The following is a 25,888-nucleotide window of genomic DNA, read 5'->3' as shown; positions in this document are numbered from 1 at the left end:
TTTTGCACTCTTGTATGTGCTCTACTTCCCTTTATATGTGAGCAAATCAACTAGTGGTGCTAGTAGTATTTTCAAAATGCCCAAGTCAACATAAGTCAAAACTTTTGCAAAATCAATGTAATTTGAAAACTATCTCTTGGAAAATGTTTCAAAAGGTTTCCTATATGTTTTCCAAGCCTCACATTGCAAGAAAAATGATTTTTGAATGAAAATGCCATTTTGGCCCTCTTTTGAAGAAACTAGATTCTTAGTTTTGGCCAAAATGAGATTTATCCCCAAAATGAGATTGAGAAGGAATTTGAGAAAAGTTTCAAAACAAAGTTGGTAGAGAAGAAGATTTGAAATGTTTTTGGTATTCAAACCTTTTTCAAAAACCAAATCATTCAAAAGTTATTTGAAAACCAATTTGGCCCACAAACCCCTATAGACCATAAAAGGTCATCTCCTAGCACTTAAGTGAGTTTTGTTGCAAATCATCATAATCTTCAAATATTATGGGTGTTTAGCAATATTTAAACTCACACATTTCAAAAATTGCTCCAAAAATCAATTTTTTATTGAATTTTATTGTGTGGGGGTTGCCGGCTTGTGCAAGGGCTGTGCACAGCCGGCAGGGGGCCTGGCGGTCTGACCGGCGCTATATGCACGGTCTGACCGGCCAGGTGCGGCGGTCTGACCGGCCACATAGAGTCGGTCTGACCGGCCGGCAGGTGGGCCCAGGATTTTTGTCTTTTTTCTTCTCTCTTCTTCCCCTATCCGACTCCATCTCCTCCCATTCAGCCATCTTCTTCCCCAACTTGAAAAAACTCCTCCTCTCTCCTCTCCCAAACCCTAGCCACCTCCCTCCATCAAATCCATTCGGTTTGACTGCGGATTTCTCTCCGGTTACACCATAAGTGATTCTCCTCCGCCTCCTCTCTCTATTCCATGGATTAGTTTGTGTTTTTGTTGAGTTTTTGATCTATGGCATGGAACCTTAGGTGAAGCACGAGGTGTTCTTCGATTTGCACCAATAGAGGGTAGTTTCTTGGTGTGATTCAACTCCTCCAACGGGTAAATCTCTCTCCCTCTTGTACATTGCTCTCAAATCGGTCTATTTCAATATCTAGGGTTTAGGGTAGTTTCCCCATTTATTCCAATCTTGATGAAATAGGCCATACCCTTTGATGTTCTAGTTCCAATCTTGTGCAACTTTGTCCTAGCAATTTTTATAATCATTTGTGTGGATTGTGGACGGATTTGGTTGTGCTCCTGTCAATGGCGGTCTGACCAGCCCCAAAGCATCGGTCTGACCGACTTGAGGCTGGCGGTCTGACCGGCTGGGAGCCGTCGGTCTGACCGGCCTTGGCCCTCGGTCTGACCGCCCCTAACAGGCAGCAACCCCCTTTCCTCCCACTTCACTATGTGGTTTCTAAAATCATTGCTTATATATCCTTTGCTCCTATTTTTCAGTGATGCCTCCCCGCACTCGTCATGGTCGTCGTGCGCCCACTCCGAATCCCGTGAGTGAGCCTGAGGAATCAAGTGGAGATGATTGCGCTCAAAGTGATGAAGAGGTTGAGGCAAATGTTGAGGGGGCTAGTGAGGAGGCTAGTGGAGATGATGTCAGTGGAAGTGGAGAGGATGAGGATGAAGGAAGTGATGATATGAACATTGATCCCTCCATCCAGTTTATGGTGAACATGAGGAATCCATCGCAGTATACCATCTTGAGGCATCATGATCAGTTTTTGAGGCCTCGGGACACCCCGGATCCCCGTTTTCACACCGCTTTCCAGAAGTCTGTGTATGAGCAAGTTTATGCAGGGAAAGCATTTGCAGAGCATAAGTGGATTTCTTGGAGAGACATCAATGAGACTCCAGAGTTTGAAAGTTTGCAGGATCTCTTCAAGACTGTTGGCATTGACCGAATTGTGACCCTCAAGCAAGACTACAATCAAGATTTGATCCGGCAGTTTTATGCTATAGTGTGGGTGTCTGGAGACTATAGTGATATGAAGTGGGTGTCCGACACCCTCCAGTGTTCTATCTCTAGGAGGCAATTACGGCGGCTCCTCAATATTCACTTGGACTTTGGAGATGGCTTGCATGAGGAGCACACTCACAATTCGCTCTCCATAGACTATCTCTGTCAGTTTTATGAAGATGGAGCGCGGTACACACATGGGAAGGTTGACGGCTTGAGGACTATCCCTAGTGTGGTTAACAAGATTGTGAGAGCTACCATCCTCCCTCGCCTTGGCAACAATGATGACATTAGAGGGGTGGCTTGGCACGTCATCGATGCAATCATTCAGGGTCGTCAATTCGACATTGTGTCTCTCATGATGCAAGAGATTGCCATCTCCAAGGGGACTTTCACTCAGGGAATCTACTATGCCCCTTACATCATGAGGTTGATTCAAGACAAGCTTGGGGCTGCTGGGCAAAATTTGAAGAAGCACAAGCAGTACAAGCCCCGCCTTCAGCTTGGAGCTCCCCATGCACCTAGGACGGTGCCCTCTTCTCATCCTGGAGCTAGCTCAAGCTCAGCACCTCCTTCTCCTCCTGGGTATGATCCAAATGTTTTCTTCCATCCACAGTATGCTTATTTTGGAACGCAACCTAATGAATACTTCAACCCGGTACTTGGGGCTATTAATACCCTAAGTAAAAGCATTCAACGCTTGTCTACCGGGCATGAAGCATTGCATGAGGATGTTCGTGGCTTGCGCACCGATGTTGGAGACTTGAATGCTTCCATGGGAAGATTGCATACTCGAGTGGGTACATTGGATTCTCGAGTCCAAATGTTGGAGAGCTCTCAAGCTTTTGTATATCATCGTCGTCGTGATGCTCCTCATCCTTCATCTTCGGCTCGTCCTCCTTCTCCTCCGCAAGAATGAAGACCTTTTTGGTACTTGATGCCAAAAGGGAGAGAAAAAGTCCTTAAGTGTGCTCTATGTCTTGTGGGTTGGGATTAGTGGTAGTGAGGTTAGTCACCTCATATCTAATAGGTTTAGGTGCTTTGGGCTATATTATGTATGGGTATAGGCTATTACTCTATATTGTGTGTTCTTTATCGTTTTGTTGAACTCTCTATGTTATTTGGACCCTTCGTGGTCTTGTAATAGCCTATGTTCATTTGTGAGCCCTTTTAGGATGATTTGTGACTTATGTGAGTTGAATGGTTAAGTGATGTGAACTTGTGCGATAATGGATGGTGTATGTGATATTGATATATATGTGACCATCTTATGCTCATGGATGAATATTTCTTGAAGTTCACATTTGAGATATTGCTCTTTTGTTTGTGATATGTTGAAATGTGAAATTGAAATGTGCATTGGCTCCACATTTGCTAGTTGTAATTGTTATGCATATGTTTAAGGGGAGCTTTTGATTTCCTTTGCAATATATGTCCATATGTTCCATGTTTGTTTATATATATTTGTGGTGTTTGTCATCAATTACCAAAAAGGGGGAGATTGAAGCATCTAGGCCCCCGTTGTTAATTTTGGTAATTAATTGCAAGCGCTAATTGTGGACTAACCATTGCTATTGAGATATATTTAAGTTAGGTCCACGTCATGTGTGCGCATGGATGACTATTGATGGATTAAAATTGACGGCGCAAAGCAAAGGGAAAGAATACAGTAAAACTAGTGCTTTAATTTAGAATTGATCGAGGTGTAGGGCGATCAAATTTGCTAGTTTATTTTTAGTTTTGCCGTACTATCAAGGGGGTAATGACCTAGCAATAAGATGATTTTAATTGCCACATTAGGTCATTATGCATTTAGATTTCTGCTCACATTTCATCTCTCACACACAATCTCTTTATTTTTCACTGGGTTCGGCCTGACCAGGGCGGTCAGACCGGCCACACAGTGGCGGTCTGACCGGCGTGCCCTGGCTGGTCTGACCGGCGCCACAACGGCGGTCTGACCGGCGCATAAGGCCGGTCTGACCGGCGGCACATGCGCGGTCAGACCGGCCCCCTAGAGGCCGGGATGGTGTTGCTCGGGGTGGCCGATACAGAGCCGACGGAGCCGTGTTCGGTCAGACCGAGCCAATGGCAGTATGACCGAGCCGAGGCTGGTCTGACCGGCCACTCAACCTCGGTCTGACCGGCCAGGCCGATGGGGCCCTCTGACAGGGCTACAACGGCTAGTTTTCTAACCGTTGCAGAGTAGCACGGTCTGACTGGCCACATACCTCCGGTCAGACCGGCAGAGCACAGAGTTGGGGGATTTCGCCCCCAACGGCTAGTTTTGGTTGGTGGGAGTATAAATACTCCCCCTTCAGCAGCAAGGGGACTCTCTTGGCACCCAATTCAATTGCATACACCCCTTGCACCTCTCTCACACCCACTTGAGCTTTGTGTTCATCCATCTAGTGTGTTAGAGGGTTAATTAGCCAAGAGTTAAGTGCATTGCTTCCATTTGTAGAGCTAGTGTGGCACTTGATTTATCATCTCCACGCCGGGTCATTGCTTGTTACTCTTGGAGGTTGCCGCCTCCTAGATGGCTTGTGGAGTTGCCCGGTGACCTCTCTGAGAAGATTGTGGAGGAGGCCCAGCGCCGGTTTGTGAGTGGTTTGGAGTTCACCACCTTCGGAGTGAAGGAAGAACTACCTAAGTGATCGAGGCTTGGGTAGTCCTCTCCGTGGGCCGGCTCCCGCCTTGCCCACCCCTTGACAAAGGGGGCGTGCGGTGGCTTCGTGGTTGAGCGGTGGAGTTGGCCTCGCCTCAACGGGGAGTAGGAAACCGGCGAGTTTCCGAACCTCGGTGAAAAATCTCTTGTCTCCTTGTCTCATTTGATTGTCGCATTTACATTTGTGCAATTTACATTTCTAGAGACTTACTTGAGATCATATCACCCTAGGATTGCTAAACATTGACATAGGAGTGTGATTTATTTTCCTAGAGATATAATTGAGCCACTATCACCCTAGGTTTGCAAAACATAACTTAGTTGCTTAGTTAGAGTTGACCCTCACCAAGCCTAGCAACATAGGTTAGTTTTGATTAGGTGTCATTTGTTTTTAAATCGCCTATTCACCCCCCCTCTAGTCGATATCTCGATCCTACAATCAGTAGCAATAATTACTTATTTAACCTCATGCAAGCATATCCAACAATCATCCCTCACATTATTTGCATAATATTTTAATAAAATTATAATTTATTAATATGTTTCACATTAAAGTACGGGTATCATTTATTTTTTTCGTAATACTAAGTACTGATAAAGCTTGATGTTTCATTATTTTTTCCTTTTTACTCCTAACTTGATTGTCGGAAAAAATATATTGAGAATTGCTTAGTAATTCTCGTAGCAAAGCGCGAGGAATCACCTATAACTTTAAATAGCCAGCGACGTGTGCTAGTCATTTCAAATCGTCTTTTTTCAAAATATTTACAAATATTTAGAAGGATTCATGTTATTAAGCTATATTATGTTTTAATATAAACATTAAATTTTTACTTGACTATTTTAGTGTAACTAGTGGTTACAAAAATTAAAACAATAAAGTCAAAGTTAATAGTACTAGTTATTTGTTCCTTTAAAAAGGGATGGGGGTAAAAAGGAAGAGAAACTAAAGTCCTGAGTGTTGAGACGTGGCCAGATGAAAAGAAGGCCAAAGATAGGAATATGATAGCGGCGAGGTCATGTATACTCACGAGTCACGGCCTTTGGAAAGCAGCAAGCAAAGCAAAGCCTTTGTTCCTCCTTGGCACCGTCCCCCTCTCCTCGAGAATATGCAGCCTTCTCCTCGAGAAAATTGCATATGTACCACTCATAAAAACTGGCTTCGCTATAATGCCACTCTCAAGATGGGATTTGCCCAAACGCCACTCATAACATGTGGGCATTCGCTGGTATGCCACTTTCAGGCTTTCTTCCATTTCGAAAATATTGTTCATCAATTTCAATTTTTCTCGGACAATTATGCCCCTGAGAAGGCGAGCGTGAGAAGGCGAGAAGAGAAGCGGCAGCGACACCGGCGCCGCCCACCACCACTGCGCCACCGCTACCTCTGCTCCAGCCGCCGTGCCGAGGTCCTCCCCAGCTGTGCCGCTCCTCGCCTCCTCCTGGTCCGCGTAGTTGTGCCGCCTCCTCGGTGACATACACCATGAGTCCATGACACACAACCTCACTTCATGAGTTCATACATATAACTTGCAAGCGGTTTAATTTTCATTTAATTTCGCATCAAGCAGAGCTGCCGACTTGTTTAATTTTGTATGAGCAAGTTCGTTCGCTTTGGTTAACCCAAACGAACTTTAAAAAGAAGTTGCAAAATGTTTTTCGAAGATACAAGAAGATACTACTAGAATAGAAGTCGCTTTGTGCTTGAAAATTATACATAGTTGTTGATTTCAGAATGTAAAATCGGCACATCACTGACACAAAAAGTGAACAAAAATATCTACCGGGCACCAGAGGAAATTACACAGGAGGCAAAAAAAAACCACTATGAATTCAGAGAAGAGAAGAAAAAAAACGAAAGCTAAGCTCAGGGGTCCTCAGTGATGCACGAGAGGTGCGGCTGCAACGGCGAGGCATGGCTCCTGGTGCTCATGCACCGATGGTGTTGGTGGTGGTGCTGCTTCTGCGCCCTCATCATCCTTGTCGTCTCCGGCGACGCGCTGCCCGGGTTGCCCAACCAATCGGCGACGGCGGTGCTGCCCTCCGACTTGCTGCGGACGTGGTGCCCGCGCCGGCGGCGCCGCCGGTGCTCGTCCTCCTCTTGGCGTCGGGGACGGAGGCGGCCGGGATGAGGAAGTAGATCTCGCCGTGCTCCAGCTTCGACTCCGGTGACACGATGTGTATCCGGCCTATCGCCCCCTGCTGCGACAAGCACTGCCGGCTCAGCACGTGGTTGGGGTGCGCCGCCAGCACCTCGCCGGCGGACACGGCATGGCTGTACGCATCGATGCGGCCAGCTCGGTGCCTAGGGTTTGGCTGAGGATAGGCGGCACGGCTGGGGAGGAGACTCGCCGGGGAGAGGCGGCGACGCAGCTGTTGGGGGGCAGGACCGGTGAGGCGCGCCGCGGCGGCTGGAATAGAGAGGCAGCGGCGGCAATGCAGTGGTGTGGTGGGCGGCGCCGGTGTCGCTGCCGCTTCTATTCTCGACTTCTTGCGCTCGCTCGCTAGATTGAAACGAAGAGAAGAAAGAGTCCGACTGAATCAGTTGACTCAGGGGCATAATAGTCCAAGAAAAATTGAAATTGATGAAAAGTATTTTCAAAATGGAAAAAAGACTAAAAGTGGCATTCCAGCGAATACCCACGTGTTAAGAGTGGCATCTGGGTGAATCCTATCTCGAGAGTGGCATTATAGCGAAGCCAGTTTTTATGAGTGGTACATATGCAATTTTCTCCCTCTCCTCCCTTTATTTTTGCTGGAGCCGACAAGGGCAGAGGCAAGGCAAGGCAAGGCAAGGAGGGTGAGAGGCGGCCTCCGGCCATGGATCCCCTCATAAAGCTCCTTGACGACGACGTGGTGCGCGACCCCAACCCCAACCCCTCCCTCCTCATTCTCGAATTCGTTTGTTTTTTGGGGGGAAAGGAAGGAAGGATTCAAATGGTGGCTCTCTCTTGTTGTGGGGTTGCGCAGGACGAGACCATGCACTCGGGCGCCGACGTCGAGGCCTTCACGGCGGCGCTCAACCGCGAGGTGGAGGGCAGCGGCGGCGCGAGCACCAGCGCCGCGGCCTCCTCCTCCCAGCCGCTGGATCACGGCGCCGGTGAGTTTCCCTGTCCCCAATTAACCCTAGGAAACTGTTTCCCTTCCTCGGATCGAATTCGTGTGATCCTGTGGAGAACCGGGGGTTGTAGGAATCAACAAACTGTACTGCGAGGGGGTTGGACAATGCGCTACTTGGAATGGGGTAATAATGAAATCAAGAAACTTTTATGTACGTGGCACCTAGGTTTAGTGTTCGAATTAACGTTCCGCAATTTTAGATTTAGTGTTGGAAGGGATTCTGACAAATGAGCCTTCTATGATTTTTTTTTTTTGTTACTGCAATGGGTTGGCTTTTTCTCATTATTCTCATCATGGAGGGCCTTCCCCTAATATCCCTAATATTAAAATAGAGATAAATATTCTTCATATTGAGACCCAAATGGAAAAAAAAAACAATTCATCAAGGGAAGAAAAATTATAGGAAATAAGTGTCCAAGTACTGAAGGGTGTGAACATAACAGCTTGTTAGGAAAACAAAACTTTTCTACTGGTTTATCTTTGAATCCCCTAATACTGACTGCATGAAAATAACAACAGACGTTTATAAGGGTTTGTCTTAAAGAATGTGGTTATTGATTTCGAAAAATCATGTAGATTCTTGAATTTTACCCTGCATATAGGGGAATGGAGCAGTAGGCCATGAATTCATGACAATCTGGAGTAGACCACAACACTTTTTTCTTGCAGAAATGATTCTCTTAGTGCTTGATGACAACCAAACATTGTGTAACTCAAATAGCTGCTGTGCCATTGAATCCACTTTTCCTTTGCCAGGTCTGTAAAGTATGCCTGGATAGAAAGAACTTTATCCAGTGAGCATTATTATACCAATATTCTATGTTGCTTTAGTCAACAATAATTAAGAGGCATAGATAAATATGTTTCTTGAAATTGATCAACTTCCAACTTATTCTGTAAATATATGGTACCCACTTTGACAAGAGCTGGTGAAATTTACACTAGTGTTCTACAAGAAACGAAGTTCCTAAACAATATTTCTTGAGCTTGAATATAAGTTCTGATTGACTTCTGTAATCATTATACAGTGTTCTGTCTTGAAGTATCAACATTACACTTTGCTGTGGAAGTCTCTAGTGTTATGGAAGTAATGAAATTTGCAAGCAAAGAACCAAAGTAGGAACATTTACAGTAAACATGAAGCTTGCATACCCATCATTCTATGTTTTCTTCTGCCCTTATTATCACTGCTCTTGTTCTATTTTACACTCCACTGAAAATAGAATTTCAAGGAAAAGCACAACTACCTTTTGAGGATAGCACTTATACCTGGTTTGAAACTTGGCCACTTGCAGCTTACAAACTTAGAAACCTTTCTTTCATGGTTGTGGACTAGCCTCTGTGCAGCCAGCCATGCCCATTCACGCTAGCTGAGACAAGGGTTGGCGGGTTTAGTTCAATGTGTATCTATATTTAGATAGCGTTGAATATTAATCCTATCTATAGTTTATTGGTTCATTAGATTTCCTTCTTCAGTGACTGGCTACATAAGCACATGATTGCCATCCCTTTGGATTAAGCAATAAAATTGCATTGTAAGCACTTTCACCCAACCAATGCGAGTACTTAAAAGGGTTAGTTGTATGTGAGTTTTAGAAAACCCCAGGTTCTGTGCTTCGCCTCACTTAGCTTGGAGAAAACATTGTGGCAATAAATAAGTAAATCCTATGTTTTGTCACTCCCTGTGCTGTTAACTCATTGACATACTGCTAAAGTTACTGAAAGAGGAGAAAGAGAGCACATATTTCATTGACTTGTCGCACTTAAAACAGTCTAAATGAATTGCATGTAGGTTCCATTGGTTTCTTTCTGTTTTGGGACATAACAAGACAGACTTTCACCACTATATTTTCTTAAACCTTGGGTTAAGTTAAAATATTTTCACAACTTCTGTATGCGTGTTTTAAACGCAGGTAAAAATACCAATCGGAAAGATAAATGACTCTATTAGTCTCTGACACTGACAGAGATACTGTAGTTCAAGGGTACAAAATTTTCATCCCGCACATGCTTCTCACAGTGGCAAGGCTTTTGGAATGAAGGGTAGCATGATTAGTCTCTCCTGATGTCCAACTATTTATGAACTAAATATCATATTGCTTGGAGTTAGTTCTCCATGTTGCTTTCAGATTATTATTTTTATTATTGAAATTTGCAGATTGTTTTGTTTGTTGAATCAAGCCTGTTTAAACATGCAATGACTTCAGATCTGCATTCATCCCTTTTGACAAATACAATAGAGAGATACATTTGTGGAAGCTAAAGCTAGAAAACTTGCCACATAAGTAGCTTGTTTGCTTATCAGCTGAGTGGCAAATAGTTTGTATAAGCTTTAGATGTTTGCAATGTGTTTTTCTTTAATATTGTGAACTGGGTAGTGGGGTAGAGTATCATTAGAAGAGTGTTCTAAGCCTTGTAAAACTTACTTTCTAGATGTGCAATCAGGTAAATTATCAGTGAAAAGTGCAAAATATTTTGCTTCATCCTGTCTCAAAGTACAATGCAAATGATCACGAAAACTTCCAATAACATTTGGTCATACGAATATGAGGGTAAGACGCACATGATACACTCTATGTTAAAATGCTAAACTGGGGGAAATGTGACCAAAGTCCTGTGGTGCATAATGAACTGTTACTGGAAGCCCACAATTTTGCCATATCAAATACCTCAGCATATTGTCTTTAAAAAACATCTAAGCAATTCAGTATATTTCTCTTGAAGTAAAAGAATTTTAGCATATTCTTGGTAACCTAGTTATGCTATTTCTGTAAAAAAAAAAACCTAGTTATGCTACGATTGTATTTATCAAGTATTCACTTTATAGTAATTTATCTCAAATGTAGGTCTTGTGCCTCAGGAGAGCAATTCAATGTTCACCCACAATCATGAACAGTGGCAGGGTTCAGTAAAGAATGAAATTGGAAACCAGGAGAACCAACAACAGGAACAGAAACATTTGCATCATTCAAATGAGCAGCCATCTAGGCCTGAACTGGTATCTGGGGGTGCTGATAATAAACAAGACCAGCCAAAGGTTAAGCAAGAGCCAGGAAACAGTTCTCAACAAAGTAATTCTGGTCAGAAGCAGCCTTTGCAACAGATGAGGAGTCAACAAACACCAAGCACAAATCAAACTAATAGTGCTCCTACGGTGGGGAAACCTCCTGTTGTTACATTTCATATGTTAATACCAATTTTGAGACGGCACCTTGACAAAGACAAGGATATGCAAGTTCAGTCCATTTTTACAAAGTTGCGGGTTGGTTCCTGAACTATGCTGAATTAAAAAAAAACAAATAGTATATTATTGCATAACTGATTACTCAGCTATACTTATCGCATAAAGATATCCTTTATTTTCGATAGAAAAATGAAGTTAGCAAGGAACACTTTCTCAAAGTTGTAAGGACTATTGTTGGCGATAAGTTGCTCAAACAAGCTGCTGCACAATATCAAGCTCAGGTAACTAAAGTTTCAATTTATTAGGGTTCATTTGAGACCTCTCCCCCATTGCAGGTAACTGACTGCCACTTTACATTGTGCAGTTAGTGCGTAAGTTAGGTCAATCTATCTATTCTTTAAGTTAGGTCAATCTATCTATCACCACTTTCTGTACTGCTATTGTTGTTCTTACCATCACAATCTGTTTTTCTTGGGAGTTATTCTGGTCTTGTTTGGCTGCAGGCTGCTCATGGGCAACGGAATCCACAGACAAATCCAAGCAACTATTCTTTGTTAAGTCAAGTTTCCAATCAGCAGAATGTTCCCAGTGGTTCTATGTCAGGAGTTGAGCACAAATCATATCCGTCAGCTCATTCCATTCCTGCAAACCAAGCTAGTGACAGCCCAAGACCACCTTTTTTTCGACCTTCTTTGTCAGGCCAAATGCAAAGTAACATGGGCTATCCATCTTCAGAAAGCAATTTGCAAAAGGTTAATGAAACTAGTAACATGTCAGATGTGAAAGGGGGGCATATGCTCAGCCGTCCACACAATATACAATCAGCCCCAGGGCAAGCAACACAGCATCCACAAACATCTTTACCTGTGCTTGGGTCAAATAATATTCATGCTCGTCCATTGCCACGACCAGTTGGAGGTCCAATTGTACCACTTAGACCACAAATGGCAGATTCCAGTCAAAGAGGACAATTAGTCCAGGGAGCTGTTACCTCAGTGACTGGGAGCATGGCAGCACGACCAACATTGCAAACTAATATATCTCCATGGCAACAAGTAAACAAAGAGCAGAAAACTAAATCTTTCCCTCCAACAGAACACACAAATAAGGTAACTGAAATCTAATGCTCTGAATCTACATAAGTGTTTTTTTTTTTTTTTTGCGCCTCCATGCATGTAAATCAAGTTAACACAGCCTTTGGATGTAAGGGTGTTGGTGTTCCTGAAAACCAACCATCAACATCAGGTACTTCTAAATCTTTCAACACAACAAACTCAAGTCAGCCTCATCGATCTCATGGCACTCAAGCAGAACCAAACATGCAGGTATACGTCGATGTGTGCACTTGTTGTTGGACCTTAATTGTCACTTGAAAAACAATATAACTGGAAGATAGATTCCCGCTGAAAAAAATGCATTATTATTCTTTGTATATTTTCACATGAATGCTCAGATATGATGATCTTACTAATGCCAAAGTTCCAATTGTACATGTATTTATGCTTTTACTGATATGTTTATTTTTGCCTATTTGAGACTCATGTGGGATCTGTACATATAGCATATCCAGAGTATATTACAGTGCTTAAGATACACTGGTAATAACTATGGTTATTAATAATTGATCAAGCTTAAGTTAGTTTTGCTCACCTTGGCTTAAGTTAGAGCAACAGCTAGATGGAATTATAAACTTGGTCTGAGTATACTTATAGTTTGAGAATTATAAGTTCATACTCCTGATGTTTGCACTAGAAGCCAGAAAATCCAGTTTGTATTCTGAGGCAGGAGGAACTGGTCAAATGATGGCTGTAGCCAAGCATAGCTATTTCAAAATAAAACCGTAGAATTATATCTTCTCTTTTAAACATATATGATTATTCTCATATCTTTTAGAATGATAACACGCATCACTGCAAACATATAGTTTGTACTAAGAAATAGATTTATATGTCAGAGTGACAGTGCACAGTTATGCAAATGGGCTAAGCAAAAGATGTTTTACAAGTCAGGAGGATCTAACAATTGAAGCCTAGTAGTTTGATGTAGGCATCAATGGTTGAATCGATCTGGAGGATGGAAAAAAGCATTTGAATTTTGTGAAATAATTGATGATATACTATTTCATTGAATGTGTGATTTTGCAATTGTTTTTGAGTATGTCTTACTGTTGATCTTTTTTGGGCCTATTGCCAATGTTTAAATCTGTAAAGTACTTTTTAAAAATCTCAGATCTGATCGGTTTATGTAAAACTTGGTCCTGATCAGAACTACTGATAAGCAGTGGCCCCCACATGAGTTTGAAAAATATGGATATCAATTTATTAGATTTTATTGGAAAAATGAAATATGCCTTTTATGATGTGCATAGAGGCATATGCTTGCTTGCATTTGTTCAATTATTCTTGCTGGGTTTTATTTATTTATTTTAGTGTACATTGGAACATGCAAAGTACATGCACCACAGTCACATCACCTTACACATGTGATTGTGCACATGTCTACACACTTGGAAAATGCCAGAAGAACTGAAAATCTCTCAGAACTCTAGCAAGTGTATGCCCATTGAGTGCACACGTGTAATCCAAAAATTTGCTAGGTGCTGAACTTCCCTGGGCTTGGTGCTCATCTGCACCTCTATCCATTTGGCCACATGCTAGCTTCTGTTGGGTTTAACTTTTTTTTTTTTTCGTTCAAGCTAAGTGTTTCAGTAATGCACGATATTGTTATTGTGCTCTAACCAATATTTTATTTTTTTACAAGAAAACAGGAGTGGTTCCTACTGCGTTAAATATATTAATAATATAACTATGTACAGAATATTTACAGAGTATTTACGAGAGTTTTTTTATCATTAGATCCAACCTGCTACACAAACACCTCCCCCTGCAGCAGCTTCTAAAACACCTCAAAAGAAGGCATCTGCTGGACAGAAGAAACCTTTGGACGCTTTAGGCTCATCCCCTCCACCATCTAGGTAATTCCAATGGCTATACTGAGTTAATGACCTCGTTCTAATCATACTTGCTCTATGGTTTCTGATGCCATTTTCTATTGTGCCAGCAAAAAGCAGAAGACATCCGGAGGTTATCATGATCAAAGTATTGACCAGCTGAATGATGTTACTGCAGTTAGTGGTGTTAATCTGAGGGTATATTCCTTGATGTGCTTTTATTCTGATGGTTTGCTTTCTGCATACCTTAGAGTACTCATTATTCAGTTAACATTACTTGCATAACTTGTCCCTTTTTACCAGGAAGAAGAGGAGCAACTTTTCTCTGCTCCAAAGGAGGAGAGTCGAGTTTCAGAAGCTGCTCGGATGGTCGTACAACTTGAAGAAGAAAAACTCATCCTACAAAAGGGTCCTCTGAAAAAAAAATTAGCAGAGATCAGTTAATACCTTTGACCTTCGAGAATAATTAACTTGATAGGGGTCTTTTATGATTTTATTATCTAATGCTGGTGTTTTGGCAGTGAGGAAATGCAATTTGAAGAGCATAGGCAGTGACGTGGAGCGATGTCTATCGATGGTGAGCTACTGTTTAGCAACCCCCTTCCCGGAGTTGTTTTGTTCCTAATCTAACGTAAGTTTTATTCAGTGTGTTGAAGAGCGGTTACGAGGATTCATAAGCAATACAATAAGACTTTCAAAACAGGTGTGATGGCTTAATTTCATGGATCTTTTCCAAATAAAGAGATGGCTTAATTTCATGGATCTTTTCCAAATAAAGAATTCTACTTAAGATACTAATTCATTTTGTTCTTTCTTTTGTGTAGAGGGTTGATCTTGAAAAATCAAGACATCGAATTTATCCTTTGTCTTCAGATGTTCGTAGTCACATATTGAGGGTGAACAGAGAAGCTAGAGAACAGTGGGACAAAAAGCTGGCCGAAGATGCTGAAAGAATCAGGAAACAGAGTGATGTTAGTTCTGCATGCTGTTTCAGCTGGAATTTCAGTATATCTTTTCACACGTAGTATAATACATAGAGACTGGCTGGCAGGTGGATCAAAGATGTCAAAAGTTGTAGCATGTAAGGGGGTTGACTTAAATGTAGATGTAGCAATGGCTTGCTATTGTGCAGCAAGGTGCTCCAGTTCATTTAATCTCCATCGTCCATTTGTGTTCTCTCTCCTTGTACAGGTTGCTAGAGTGTTTATTTGATTTGATGTGATAATTAGTCATCCTTCCTTTGCGTAGTATGTTGATTGGCATAAATTGGGCCTGAGTTTCACAATTTAGTACTATGATTTGTGCGGTTTGAATGAAGATCATGTTTTTAAATGCAGGGAGATGACAATGCTGTGGTTGATTCAGAGAAGGACAAGAATGAGAGTCGTAGCACATCAAAGCATGCTAAGGTTAGTGTCTTTTCACTACTCAGGCGATACTTGCACAGCTGTATAAACATAGTATGCTATAGATATTGATGATTTTCATGCCTTGCAGACCTATAAGGCGGAAGATGATAAAACGAGAACAACAGCTGCAAATGCTGCTGCACGAGTTGCAGCAGGCGGAGATGACATGCTTTCAAGGTGGCAGTTCATGGCTGAAAAAAAGAAGAGCAAATGTGATGGTGATGGTTCTTCTGGTTCCATGCCAGGCAACATGTTGCCTCGTACGTCTTCACCGAAACCTGGAAAAGGTTCAAGAGAACAACAGGAAATTGAAAAGACAGGTTAATTTTCAATGCTTGGACCCCGATAAACTGTTGTATTTTTACCGTTGTTTATTATATTTGTAGTAACCAATGTGCATAAGCGAGTCAGTCAATTGAACAAAACCACTTGATGGTTGAGTGGGATAGTTAATATTTTGGTTATAAGCATTTAGTAATGCATCCATGCAAAAGGTTGGTAGATATCTGTAGTTGTAGACCGTGAGATTTGTGTTTGGTGAGTTCTTAAGAGGACAAGATCACCTTGTATCCAGTTAGTGTGAATGTTTTAATATGCGAGTCATTTTCTAGTAGACCAAAGCCTCATAAGAGTAGATTACACACCACATGCATTGTGACATGCCTTGTATTTAGACGTTTGTCCCTAAAGTTTTGTGTCTCTTTCATTAGGTGGTGTTAGAAGATCATCACACGTAAAAGTGACCCGGAGCATTACGGTGAAGGATGTGATCGCAGCACTTGAGAGGGAACCTCAGATGTTGAAATCCTCTTTGCTGTTCCAGCTATATGGGAGATCACCAGCAGAATCATCTGCGAAATAGTTGCAGTATAACCATTGCATTTCGAGTTGCAGTGTTCAATTTTGGTTGTGCTCTTGGGGGCATTGTATTGAGTAGAATGGTTGATAGAAGATGAGTCTAAGACCAAGCGATGGGTTTGATTGGTTGATAAATCATTTTTGCAGGATTTAACAATCACTAGTGAACCGACATCATCAGCCATTTTTTTTAACGAGAATAGTGTGCATATGTGTTCTTTTATCTCATGAATAATATTGTAATCGCTTCCTATGTCAGGCATGATATAATAAACAGCATCAAGCTCATTATGTAGAGCTGATACCTGATTGTGTAGTTAGCTCTTTTTTTCCACTAAGATAATTGAATTACTCTCATGTATTCTGATTCTTTTAACATGCAATGCTGGTATTTCAACCGTTGGTGGGACTGGGAGAATGTAGAATATGTACGTTAATTCGTGTCGCTAGGATTTGCATCACCTAAAAACACGACTGCAGTAAAGCAGCTTGAAATTTACATACATAGTACCTGTATCATGAATATAAGTAAAACTTCTCTGAATACATTCTTTGTTCATGCTGCCTGGGTACATTAACCTTCCCTCTTCAGCTCTGCAGCTCTGCTGCATATATGAACTCACAACATACATGCTAGCTTTCCTATTTGTACTACTATATTCTTTTCCATTTATCAACGGACGACATGCATTGCTGTGCTACTTCACCAACATGGAGCTCTTAACATCCAAAGTCATAAGGAACCAAACCTTGCAGCTCTGGGCCGTTGAGCCTGTTGTTGTTCTCAAAGCTGCAGAATAAGATGAGTTAGCTGTCAGTTTATGTGAAAGGTCCAGTGGTAATGAGGGATACAAAGGGTGTGTTTAGTTCAAGCCAAAATTGGAAGTTTGGTTGAAATTGGAACGATGTGATGGAAAAGTTGAAAGTTTGTGTGTGTGGGAAAGTTTTGATGTGATGGAAAAATCGGAAGTTTGAAGAATAAGTTTAGAACTAAACTCCGCGAAACTAGTAGCAAAATAGTGACCAAACTTATTTGACTGAAACCATTCCAACAAACTTAACCAATACAAATCACAAATGTCATGTCAATGGGCAATGTAAGAATTAACTGACATTTGTTTTAGTCAAGCATCAAATTCAACCTAATGCATTTCAATAGTAAATTAACTTTTAAGGTATACCTTCGAAGAGGGAAGGTTGAGAAGGGACCGTCAACAGGAATAGTTCCACAGAGGTCATTGTTAGACAAGTCACTACATTTCACAAGAACTTAGAGCAATCAGTATTCAGTAACCATAGAGAGTCAAGGAAATAACTAATTTAAAATAAATAGTTTTATACTCACATGACTTTCAGGTTGGATAGTTTGGCCAGCTCCCTTGGAATTGATCCAGCAAGCTTGTTATTGTTCAACCGCCTGATATCACAAACCAAAAGCTTTCAGTGGTAGCATATGAAACACTGTACAAATATGAATAATGAGTTGAAGCCTACTTCCTTAGTTCCTGTTTCTTTTGATAAAAGTTACTCCTACTTAAATGTGCATTGGTAACATTATCTAACAAAAAATGTGCATTGGTATAAGAAAAAACTACTTAACCATGCATAAAACCAAATGAACAGAGATTTGTGGATTTCATCAGTTGAAGAAATTGTGATCACAAGCGTCCAGATATTTGGATTCACCGATCATTTATTTGCACTAGACATGACATGACTTCGTATTAAGCAAGAGCTGTAATATAATCAGGTGGTGATGGTACATACATGAATCTCAGCGAGCCGAGCTTGGAAAGCGACTTGGGGATTGTTCCAGTGAGCTTGTTGGCATACAAATCCAAGCTGATCAAATTCTTGAGATTGCCCAATTCTTTTGGGATCTCACCGTTAAGATTGTTCCTGTAGAGCTCCCTGCAAATCAAAATTTGATTTTTACTGATTAAATCATGGTCATATATCCCTTTCTCGCCATTTGAACAGAAAAAACTTGCACGTAATATGCCCATACAGGTATTGGAGGTTCACAAGACGGCCTAGCTCAGGGCCAATCGAGCCGGAGATGTTGGAGTTTCCTAAATCCCTGAAACATTAACCACAAATAAAATAGTCAGACCATTAAGGATTTAGTGTGCGATCCTTCTGAACACGCGGATTGCTACCTTCTGAACACGATTTTTGCTACCGGAGCAGCAAACCAAGAAATTCGTGAACAAGAAGCAACTCAATTGAAAGACTAAATTAAAGGTCATTTCTTTTGCCAGTCCGCAAATTATAAGTTGACCTGCTATTGTAGAAGAGTTGGTGCGTCGAGATCTTGAACCAAGTGTTGATTTTTGACGAGTTCATCGAACAAATCAAACCAGTAATAACTATACGTAGCTAGCAGCAGATGATCACCTAATTGACTTAATTTAGAATAGACGGAAACTAAGCCCCGACCAATAATCACAGCAGCACGCACAGTTGACAGATTCCAAATTCGATAAGCAAGAGAAGTGGAGAACCAATCAGCAATCTTTCGCACGGTCGGGGACCAAACAATTTGGGCATCGGAGTTGGAAAATCTTGAAGAGGCGGCGGGGGGGTTCGGGAGGGAGAGGAACTCACAGGCGGACGACGCGGCTGGCGTGGTCGCAGGTGACATGGAACCAGGTGCAGGGGTTGACGAGGGTCGGGTCCCAGCTCTGCAGCACGCCGTTGGGATCCGACAGCCTCGTCCGCAGCGCGTACAGCGCGTCCCCCTCGTCGTTGGACGCCCGCGCCGGCGCGGCGAGAAGCAGGACCACGGCCACGGCCACGGCGCCGGCGGCGAGCAGGGACACGCGGGGCGCCATCCGGCCGCGGATAGTCGTAGGTAGAGGCTCTGGCAGTCGGGCTGGCCTCTCCCGCCGGCTATGGCTCCGGTGTGAAAGGGCGAGAGGAGGAAGAAGACTAGTAGAAGAGGGTGAAGGCCCGCTGGTGGTGGCGGTGGCTGGTGGGCGGTGGAAATTTTGGAAAAGTAGGGGATTGCGGTCAACACTTCAACTGCAAGGTCCACGGTCAAACTTGGACCAGGAACAAAGAGGATGCATTTTGCAAGGCTCACCCAGAGGAGGATTTGTCGCCCTTGGGGAACTGCGTTCGAACGTTACAGAAAGTATGATCCAATCCACTCTGAATCCGTCCGATATGGTATGGACTTTTAAAAATCCAGTGGATATAGATGTGGATGCGGATAGTATGATGTGGATACGGTATCTATAAAATCCGGATAGGCCGTTTTTCAGATAATTCGAAATTATCAACACATGTAACCACTCTCTATCTATTGCATGTAACATAAGTTGGTCCATCCAATGGCCTAATTCATCAATTAACCTAGATTTTCTTAGTCTAAGTCTTTCACCGTGTCATGTCACACACTCACACTTGCGCAGTTGTATTTTTAAATTATGGACAACATGAAATGTATTCATGTTGTTTAATGTTGTTTAGCACTTAAGCATGTACTCCCTCCGTCCCATAATATAGCAACCTAAAACTGGATGGGACATTTCATAGTACAACGAATATGGAAACTTTCCGAACCGATTCTACACAATTTCCGGCATCCAAAATAATCCGCTCCACATCCGCATCTGGACACTATCTGCACCCGCTCCGAATCCACTTGAAAATATGGTTTAGGATATGGTATGACCACTATCCGTCTGAATCCGGTCCGTTTTCACCCCTAGTCACTTAGTTTTTCAGCACAAAAAATGAGATAGATCATTATTGTATAATTAATTGAGTATTAGTTATTGTACATTTAAATTTATTTGATTTATTTTAAGAAGCTTCTATAATAGTTTTGCAAAAAAAGTTGTTTAGCAATTTATAAAGCGTGTTACTAGAAAACAAGAAAATTGTAATTTTGAGTTGAAGATTAGAATGGAACCTAAATCCTTATACTTAGGAAATCTATTTTATGCTACTGAGTTTATTCTGGTTCAACAATTTACCATTAACATTGTTTTTTTATAATACACCGACAACTTTATTAATTGTTCTTCAATACGTCATTCAACTTATCTTTTTAGAAAATACCCAAAATACACTTATGGACATAAAAGGTTAAGATTGATTTATCTTATTAGAAGTTTTAAAAAATATGAAATTTTTTAGGTGACATCCTTATACATTATGGAAGTTTGTATATAAGTTTCAAGTTTTTTCATTTGTACTTTTTTTAAATATGTATATATATAACCTATATGTTATATGTTATGTAAAATACATTTTTGTGTTATAGTTTTTAATGTAAATCATCTTTCATATGCTATGTAAGATATTTTTGTGCTACTATCTTTTGTGTAAGCAATTTCTCTCTTATATACCCCAAAAAATATTTTTTTCAAAAAATAAAAATACCAAAAAGAACTTAAAACTTATACACAAACTTCCATGTTGTATAAGAAGGCCACATAAATATTTTCATATTATTTTAGAATTTCTAATGAGATAAATTATTTGTTAACATTGTATGTCTGTAAGGATTAAGGGTATTTTTGGGTGTTTCTTTTAAAAAAAAAGGTCGGCCCACTGGTATATTGCAAAACAATCGACAGTGTCAATGGCAAATCGTTGAACTGGAACAAACTTAGTACGAACCAAGATGTCGAGTGATGGGTTGGGAAAGATATATTTTCAGGTTATAAGCTTGGCTTCTGCCGATAGTGTACACAATCTATAAGTCGTAAGGCTCAAGAACTCTCTGAAATATAACCTTTGCCAACTGGGTATTGGGTAACATGAGCTGGATATTGTAATTTTCTTTTTACACCTATGGTATGTTGGGTTGATTTATCTTCATAACCCTACACATGACTCAAGGCCAAGGGCAAAGCTAGCCGATAATATCAGCGGGGTTAGTTTCATTATATGCCATAGTAAACCTTAATACTAGAAGGTTTTTGTCGGCTAACCTCAATGAAAAGGGCTAACCCTACCATGACACAAATGAATAATTTCTCAATTATAGTCTATTGGAACATGTATGATCGGATCAACTCCCCTCCCTAGCAAGATGCCTCCAGAAGTGGCTCTCTTGCCACAATTCTTTCCATGTATAGCTTAGTACTCTCTCTCATAAAAAAACCAACTTCTGTAGAAGTTGATTTTTCATGGAGGGTGTACATAATTTGAGTGGATGAATTTATTTTTGAAAAACTTTTGGATTGATGAATTTAGATGTAGAGAAAGGGAAATGTGCAGTCGATCCGTGGACAGAACAATTTGCGGCCAGTGGGTCCCATAGGGCCGGTAAGTGGGTCCCATGGGGCACTCAGTCGATTTGCCGTGGTATTGGCGTTCTTTGTCCGGGTGCATGGTATGGACCATTACGTGGGACCCACACAGAAAAATTCAAAGTCATCAGTTCGTTTTACATATTCCACTCCAGATAAAAACAAAATCCTTTCTGCAGCCACCCTACCCTACTACTCACTCGGGCTGTGTTTAGATTCTAACTTTTTTCTTCCAACTTCTAATTTTTTCGTCACATCAAATATTTAGATACATGTATAGAGCATCAAATGTGGATAAAAAAACTAATTGCACGGTCCGACTGTAAATCACGAGATGAATCTTTTGAACCTAATTATGTCATGATTAGCCATAAGTGATACAGTAACCCACATGTGCTAATGACGGATTAATTAGACTCAAAAGATTCGTCTCGCAGTTTACAGTCGGAATCTGTAATTTGTTTTATTATTAGTCTATATTTAATACTTCAAATGTCTGTCTGTATACGTCAAAAAAAATTTACCAAATTTTTACAACATTTAAACACAGCCTTAGTCCCAAAATCTCTTGCTCAGTCGATTTTGGTTGTATGGGACACATCTAATACTATAAATTTGGATTCAACTAAAATCTCTTAGGAGTATATTTTTGGGGTGGAGAGAGTATTAGGCCATTCATAGTGCGGTGAGGTGGCGTTCGACCTCAGCTTACCGGCGTAGGAGATTCCGAGCCATATTAGCGTGGAGCAGTCTCCGCCAAAAATGTGGAGCTTTATTTGGCCACCCGAACCTCGTCAGAACTTGTCATCAGTAGGAAGCCCCATGACGCGCGAGGAGAGGGGCAAAACCACGTTGGAGAGGCTATGTCCCAAAACGCGAAGCAACGGTCCCCTCATCATCATTGTCATCGAGGCTACCTTGCCATCGCGTCACCGTTGAGGCTGTCCCTGCCATGGAGGGGTTGCGGGATGACCGTCGTCGTGCCGCTGCTGTTGTCGAGCCGCTCCCGCCACTTCCCAAGGTCAAATCCGGTGACTCTCAGGCTGGATCTGGCGAAATCAGCTCAGTCAAGTTGTGGAGATAGGGAGGAAGAGAGGCGCCGCCAGTGGGGGAGGGAGAGGCGCCGGAGGAGGGGGAGGCGTGACGGCTGAAAATGGAGGAAGGAAAGCGTGTGGCCAGCGGAGGAGTTGCGGTGATTTGTTGAGCAGAGGGAGAGATCCCAGAGAAAAGGAGGAGGTTTAAATATTTTTTTTCTAGATTTTAGGGTGTTTATTGTAAATTTTGGACCTTCATATAAATTGAAAAAAAGACTATGAGAACTGATAAAAAGTGTAGTGGCTGAAATATAAAGTGAACAAGATTTTAGACTCGTACGTCTAGGTTAGGTGACAGCTGAGGCTCCACAAATACGTGGGATACACTCACTGCGAATGCCCTTACTGTGTGATGTACGTCTCCCCGACACGCAGAACGTGCTGCGAAGAAAGAGAGCACGAAACGAAATATCAGGGCACCTGCCAAACTAAAGTACACACAACATGACTTGACTTGTGAAAGGACATAAAAAAATTTGCCTTTTTATTTATTTATTTATTTATTTGCAAAGGAGAACCTATTGGTTTTGAATATGAATGAATTTGCTAGTTATGCTTTGTATTATTTTCCCTCATGACCAAAGTCAACCTTTTTTACACTAAATTTCACGCATCCCTGAGTATCGTGATCTAAGTTGCACAAATCATATAGATTTTGACCCATGATATATAACCCTATGTATTGTGACCATAAAATTTACAAAACTGATTATTTTAACTTTATTCTACTATTCTTTTGAGTTCTTTCCACAATTGACATCCTAAATTTATGAGTTTTTTTTATCCATCATATAAATGTTACGTGGAATCTATGTGAATAAAGATTTTGAAAGTTTTGATATAAGAGTATGTCAAATTAGTTAATAGAGTGGTTTTGAGAAACTTTATGACAAATTGACAATAAAACTAGTGTTATGTGTCACGTACCATTTCTACAACTTTATGACAATAAAACTATTGTTATGTGTCACAATAGGTGTGTTTTATGAAATGTAGTCTTTTTTAAAAAATATAGATTCCAAACATTCAGTAACTGGTTTCCACCTAATAAAAATGTCTTCTTCAAAATTTGCTATGTTTCTTTTCTATAATGCAGGAATTTCTTTTCCACCTAATAACTGGTTTCTTTACCCCTGGCTACCTCCGTAATGCAGGAATTTCTTTTCATCCTTACCTTACCTGAATTAAAGTAATTGTTTTATTAAAATAATCCCGCAATGGAATTAATTTCAGCCTTTCAAAGAAGTCCTTCGTTGTGGTTAAATATTAAGGTTATATCAAGTGGGGGACATAAAAAATATTTTTCATGGCACTTTCCTTTAACTTTTTCAGGCAGACTAAAAATAGTGCCCCTAGTGAAAGTCACGTTTATTTTTACTAGCGGATGACATAAGCATTCACTAGTGAAAATCACATTATCTTTACTGGCAAACGACGACATAAGCATCCGCAAGTGAAAATTGATTTTCACTAGCGGGCGCTTAAGACGTTTGTTAGTGAAAATCAATTTTACAAAAATATGTATTCGTATCTAACTTTTCCATAAAAAGTTGGATGAAAATAAAACTTATACCAAACTTGTACTATATCTCAATGAGATCTACAACATTTTAGTGAAAACTTTTCCATTTAAGATTATTTAGGGTTCAAAATATTCCTTACAAGATTCAAGATCTGTTTTACAAAATTTCAGATATATGATTCAAATAACCTCCAATGGACAAATGACATGTGTCAAACTCTTAGAGCTCTATGAGATCTATAACTTTCTATCATGACTTATTTTATTTGGAAGTCATTTAGAGAGGCAAATAAGTATTTTAATTTTGAACAATGGAAATCAAAACAATAACATTCTGAATATATAGACATAGACAACAAGTGCTTCATTGTGAGATGATAATGTAACACATGTGTGTCTGTGTGGAGAGAATCTTGTATTCGAATCCTTCAAAAAAATCGCATACTTGTGAATTTAATCCGAAAAAGTGTAAAAATTGTCAATTAGGATTTATAGTTGTGTTATAGATGCACGGTAAAAATCAAAATATTTTTTTTATTTTTACTTTCCCACCTAAAAATCAAAATGAAATTATGGAAATCGATTTTCACTAATGGTCGGATGCCGCTAACGAATATCATTGATTTTCACTGAACCTTTAATTGCTTGCGGAATGTTTGGCCGCCAGGAAAAATATGGTTTAGTCTCCAGAAAAAATGTGTTTTGTAGTAGTGGGAAGGCTTATTTCCATTATCGAAAGAAATCAAGTGTGGTTCAAAATTTTTGTACGGAGTACCCCGACAGGCACACAATTGAACACGAACTTACGGTTACTTGGTTGTTGTAGTAACAATCGTGTTGTTTGTCATGACCATCCTACACGCATGCTTATGAGATGTTGATGATCGGCTTAATTGGGAAGATCATCAAACAATATTTATTAAGAGTGTGTGTGTGTGTGTGAGCAGGGAAAATAGGAGATTATGAAGATACGTAAGATAAAGTAAATAGTGTATAATCAATTAATATAATTTTTGAAGCACTTTTTTTATAATTTTTTTAGAACAACATATTATTTAGCAGTTTGAGAAACGTGTAGTCCAGAAAAAATCATAATTGTTTGTTTTTTTAGAACTATAATTTTTTTTTGCTTAATTTGTCTTTCTTTGGAATCCCGGCTAGCTGAACTGAGTAGTGAACAGTCAGTTCTCTGAAGGCATGCATATGTTAGAGCATGAGCAATGGGTAGCCCCTGGGCGTACCCTCACTCACGGCCGTCTGGCTCCATTGCTTTTTAGGCCGCGCTGTCCCCCTGCGAGTAAACGCGACCCTCGGTTGAAAGACGCGTCCCTCGGCCACTTTTGGCTGAGCCACTTCGCCGGGATCCACGTTGGGCGCGTGGTGGCTAGGGGTGTGGCTCGTGGACACCCCTCTCACCTCTAGATTTCCCCTTTCCACCTCTCGGCCAATAAGAAATAGCCGCCGCCGCCACCGCCCCCCGAGTACCGATGCCTCCTCCGCCGGTGCCGCGCCCGTCACTGCCACCATCTCCTCGATGTGGTGCGGCCGACGCCGCTCCATCATGATCTGGCCGCACAGGGCTAGATCCACCCACGACAACACCGGATCTACCGCCTTTGGCTAGCGATGGCGAGAGGCGAAGGAGCTGCCGCTGCCCTGGCCTCGCCGGACATTGTGCTCGCCGCCGAGGGAGCGGAAGAGAGCGGCGAAGAGAGAGAGAGAGAGAGGAGAGAGAAGCGACCGGTGGCGATGACAGATCCGCGACGGCAACGAACAAATCCGCGCGCCACTCTCGCCGTTGACTGCTCGCCGATGAACATATCTGTGACGGCCCTCCTCATCGCCTTCGC

The 25,888-nt window shown here is 41.3% G+C and overlaps 2 protein-coding genes across 2 annotated transcripts; one reads left to right on the top strand and one right to left on the bottom strand.

Moving 5' to 3' along the window:
- The first annotated feature begins 7,391 nt into the window (after positions 1 to 7,391).
- On the top strand, positions 7,392 to 16,469 carry LOC127766469 (transcription initiation factor TFIID subunit 4b). The gene is made up of 15 exons (XM_052291503.1): positions 7,392 to 7,490; positions 7,605 to 7,734; positions 10,601 to 11,016; positions 11,124 to 11,219; positions 11,442 to 12,047; positions 12,147 to 12,263; positions 13,794 to 13,912; positions 13,999 to 14,086; positions 14,192 to 14,327; positions 14,410 to 14,465; positions 14,535 to 14,591; positions 14,713 to 14,859; positions 15,226 to 15,297; positions 15,386 to 15,617; positions 16,008 to 16,469. Exons 1-15 carry the CDS (start codon positions 7,455 to 7,457, stop codon positions 16,157 to 16,159), a joined length of 2,460 nt encoding a protein of 819 aa, XP_052147463.1. The 5' UTR covers positions 7,392 to 7,454; the 3' UTR covers positions 16,160 to 16,469.
- A 104-nt stretch (positions 16,470 to 16,573) lies between these two features.
- LOC127766473 (leucine-rich repeat protein 1-like) lies at positions 16,574 to 19,133 on the bottom strand. The gene is made up of 6 exons (XM_052291505.1): positions 18,763 to 19,133; positions 18,164 to 18,235; positions 17,923 to 18,066; positions 17,501 to 17,572; positions 17,337 to 17,408; positions 16,574 to 16,945 (listed from the first exon to the last, which is right to left on the bottom strand). Exons 1-6 carry the CDS (start codon positions 18,987 to 18,989, stop codon positions 16,876 to 16,878), a joined length of 657 nt encoding a protein of 218 aa, XP_052147465.1. The 5' UTR covers positions 18,990 to 19,133; the 3' UTR covers positions 16,574 to 16,875.
- Between the last annotated feature and the right edge of the window lie 6,755 nt (positions 19,134 to 25,888).

The sequence above is a fragment of the Oryza glaberrima genome, chromosome 3, assembly GCF_000147395.1.
Source record: "Oryza glaberrima chromosome 3, OglaRS2, whole genome shotgun sequence".
NCBI lineage: Eukaryota > Viridiplantae > Streptophyta > Magnoliopsida > Poales > Poaceae > Oryza > Oryza glaberrima.
The sequence above is the reverse complement of the archived record's forward strand: the minus strand, read 5'-3'. Positions and strand labels throughout refer to the sequence as shown.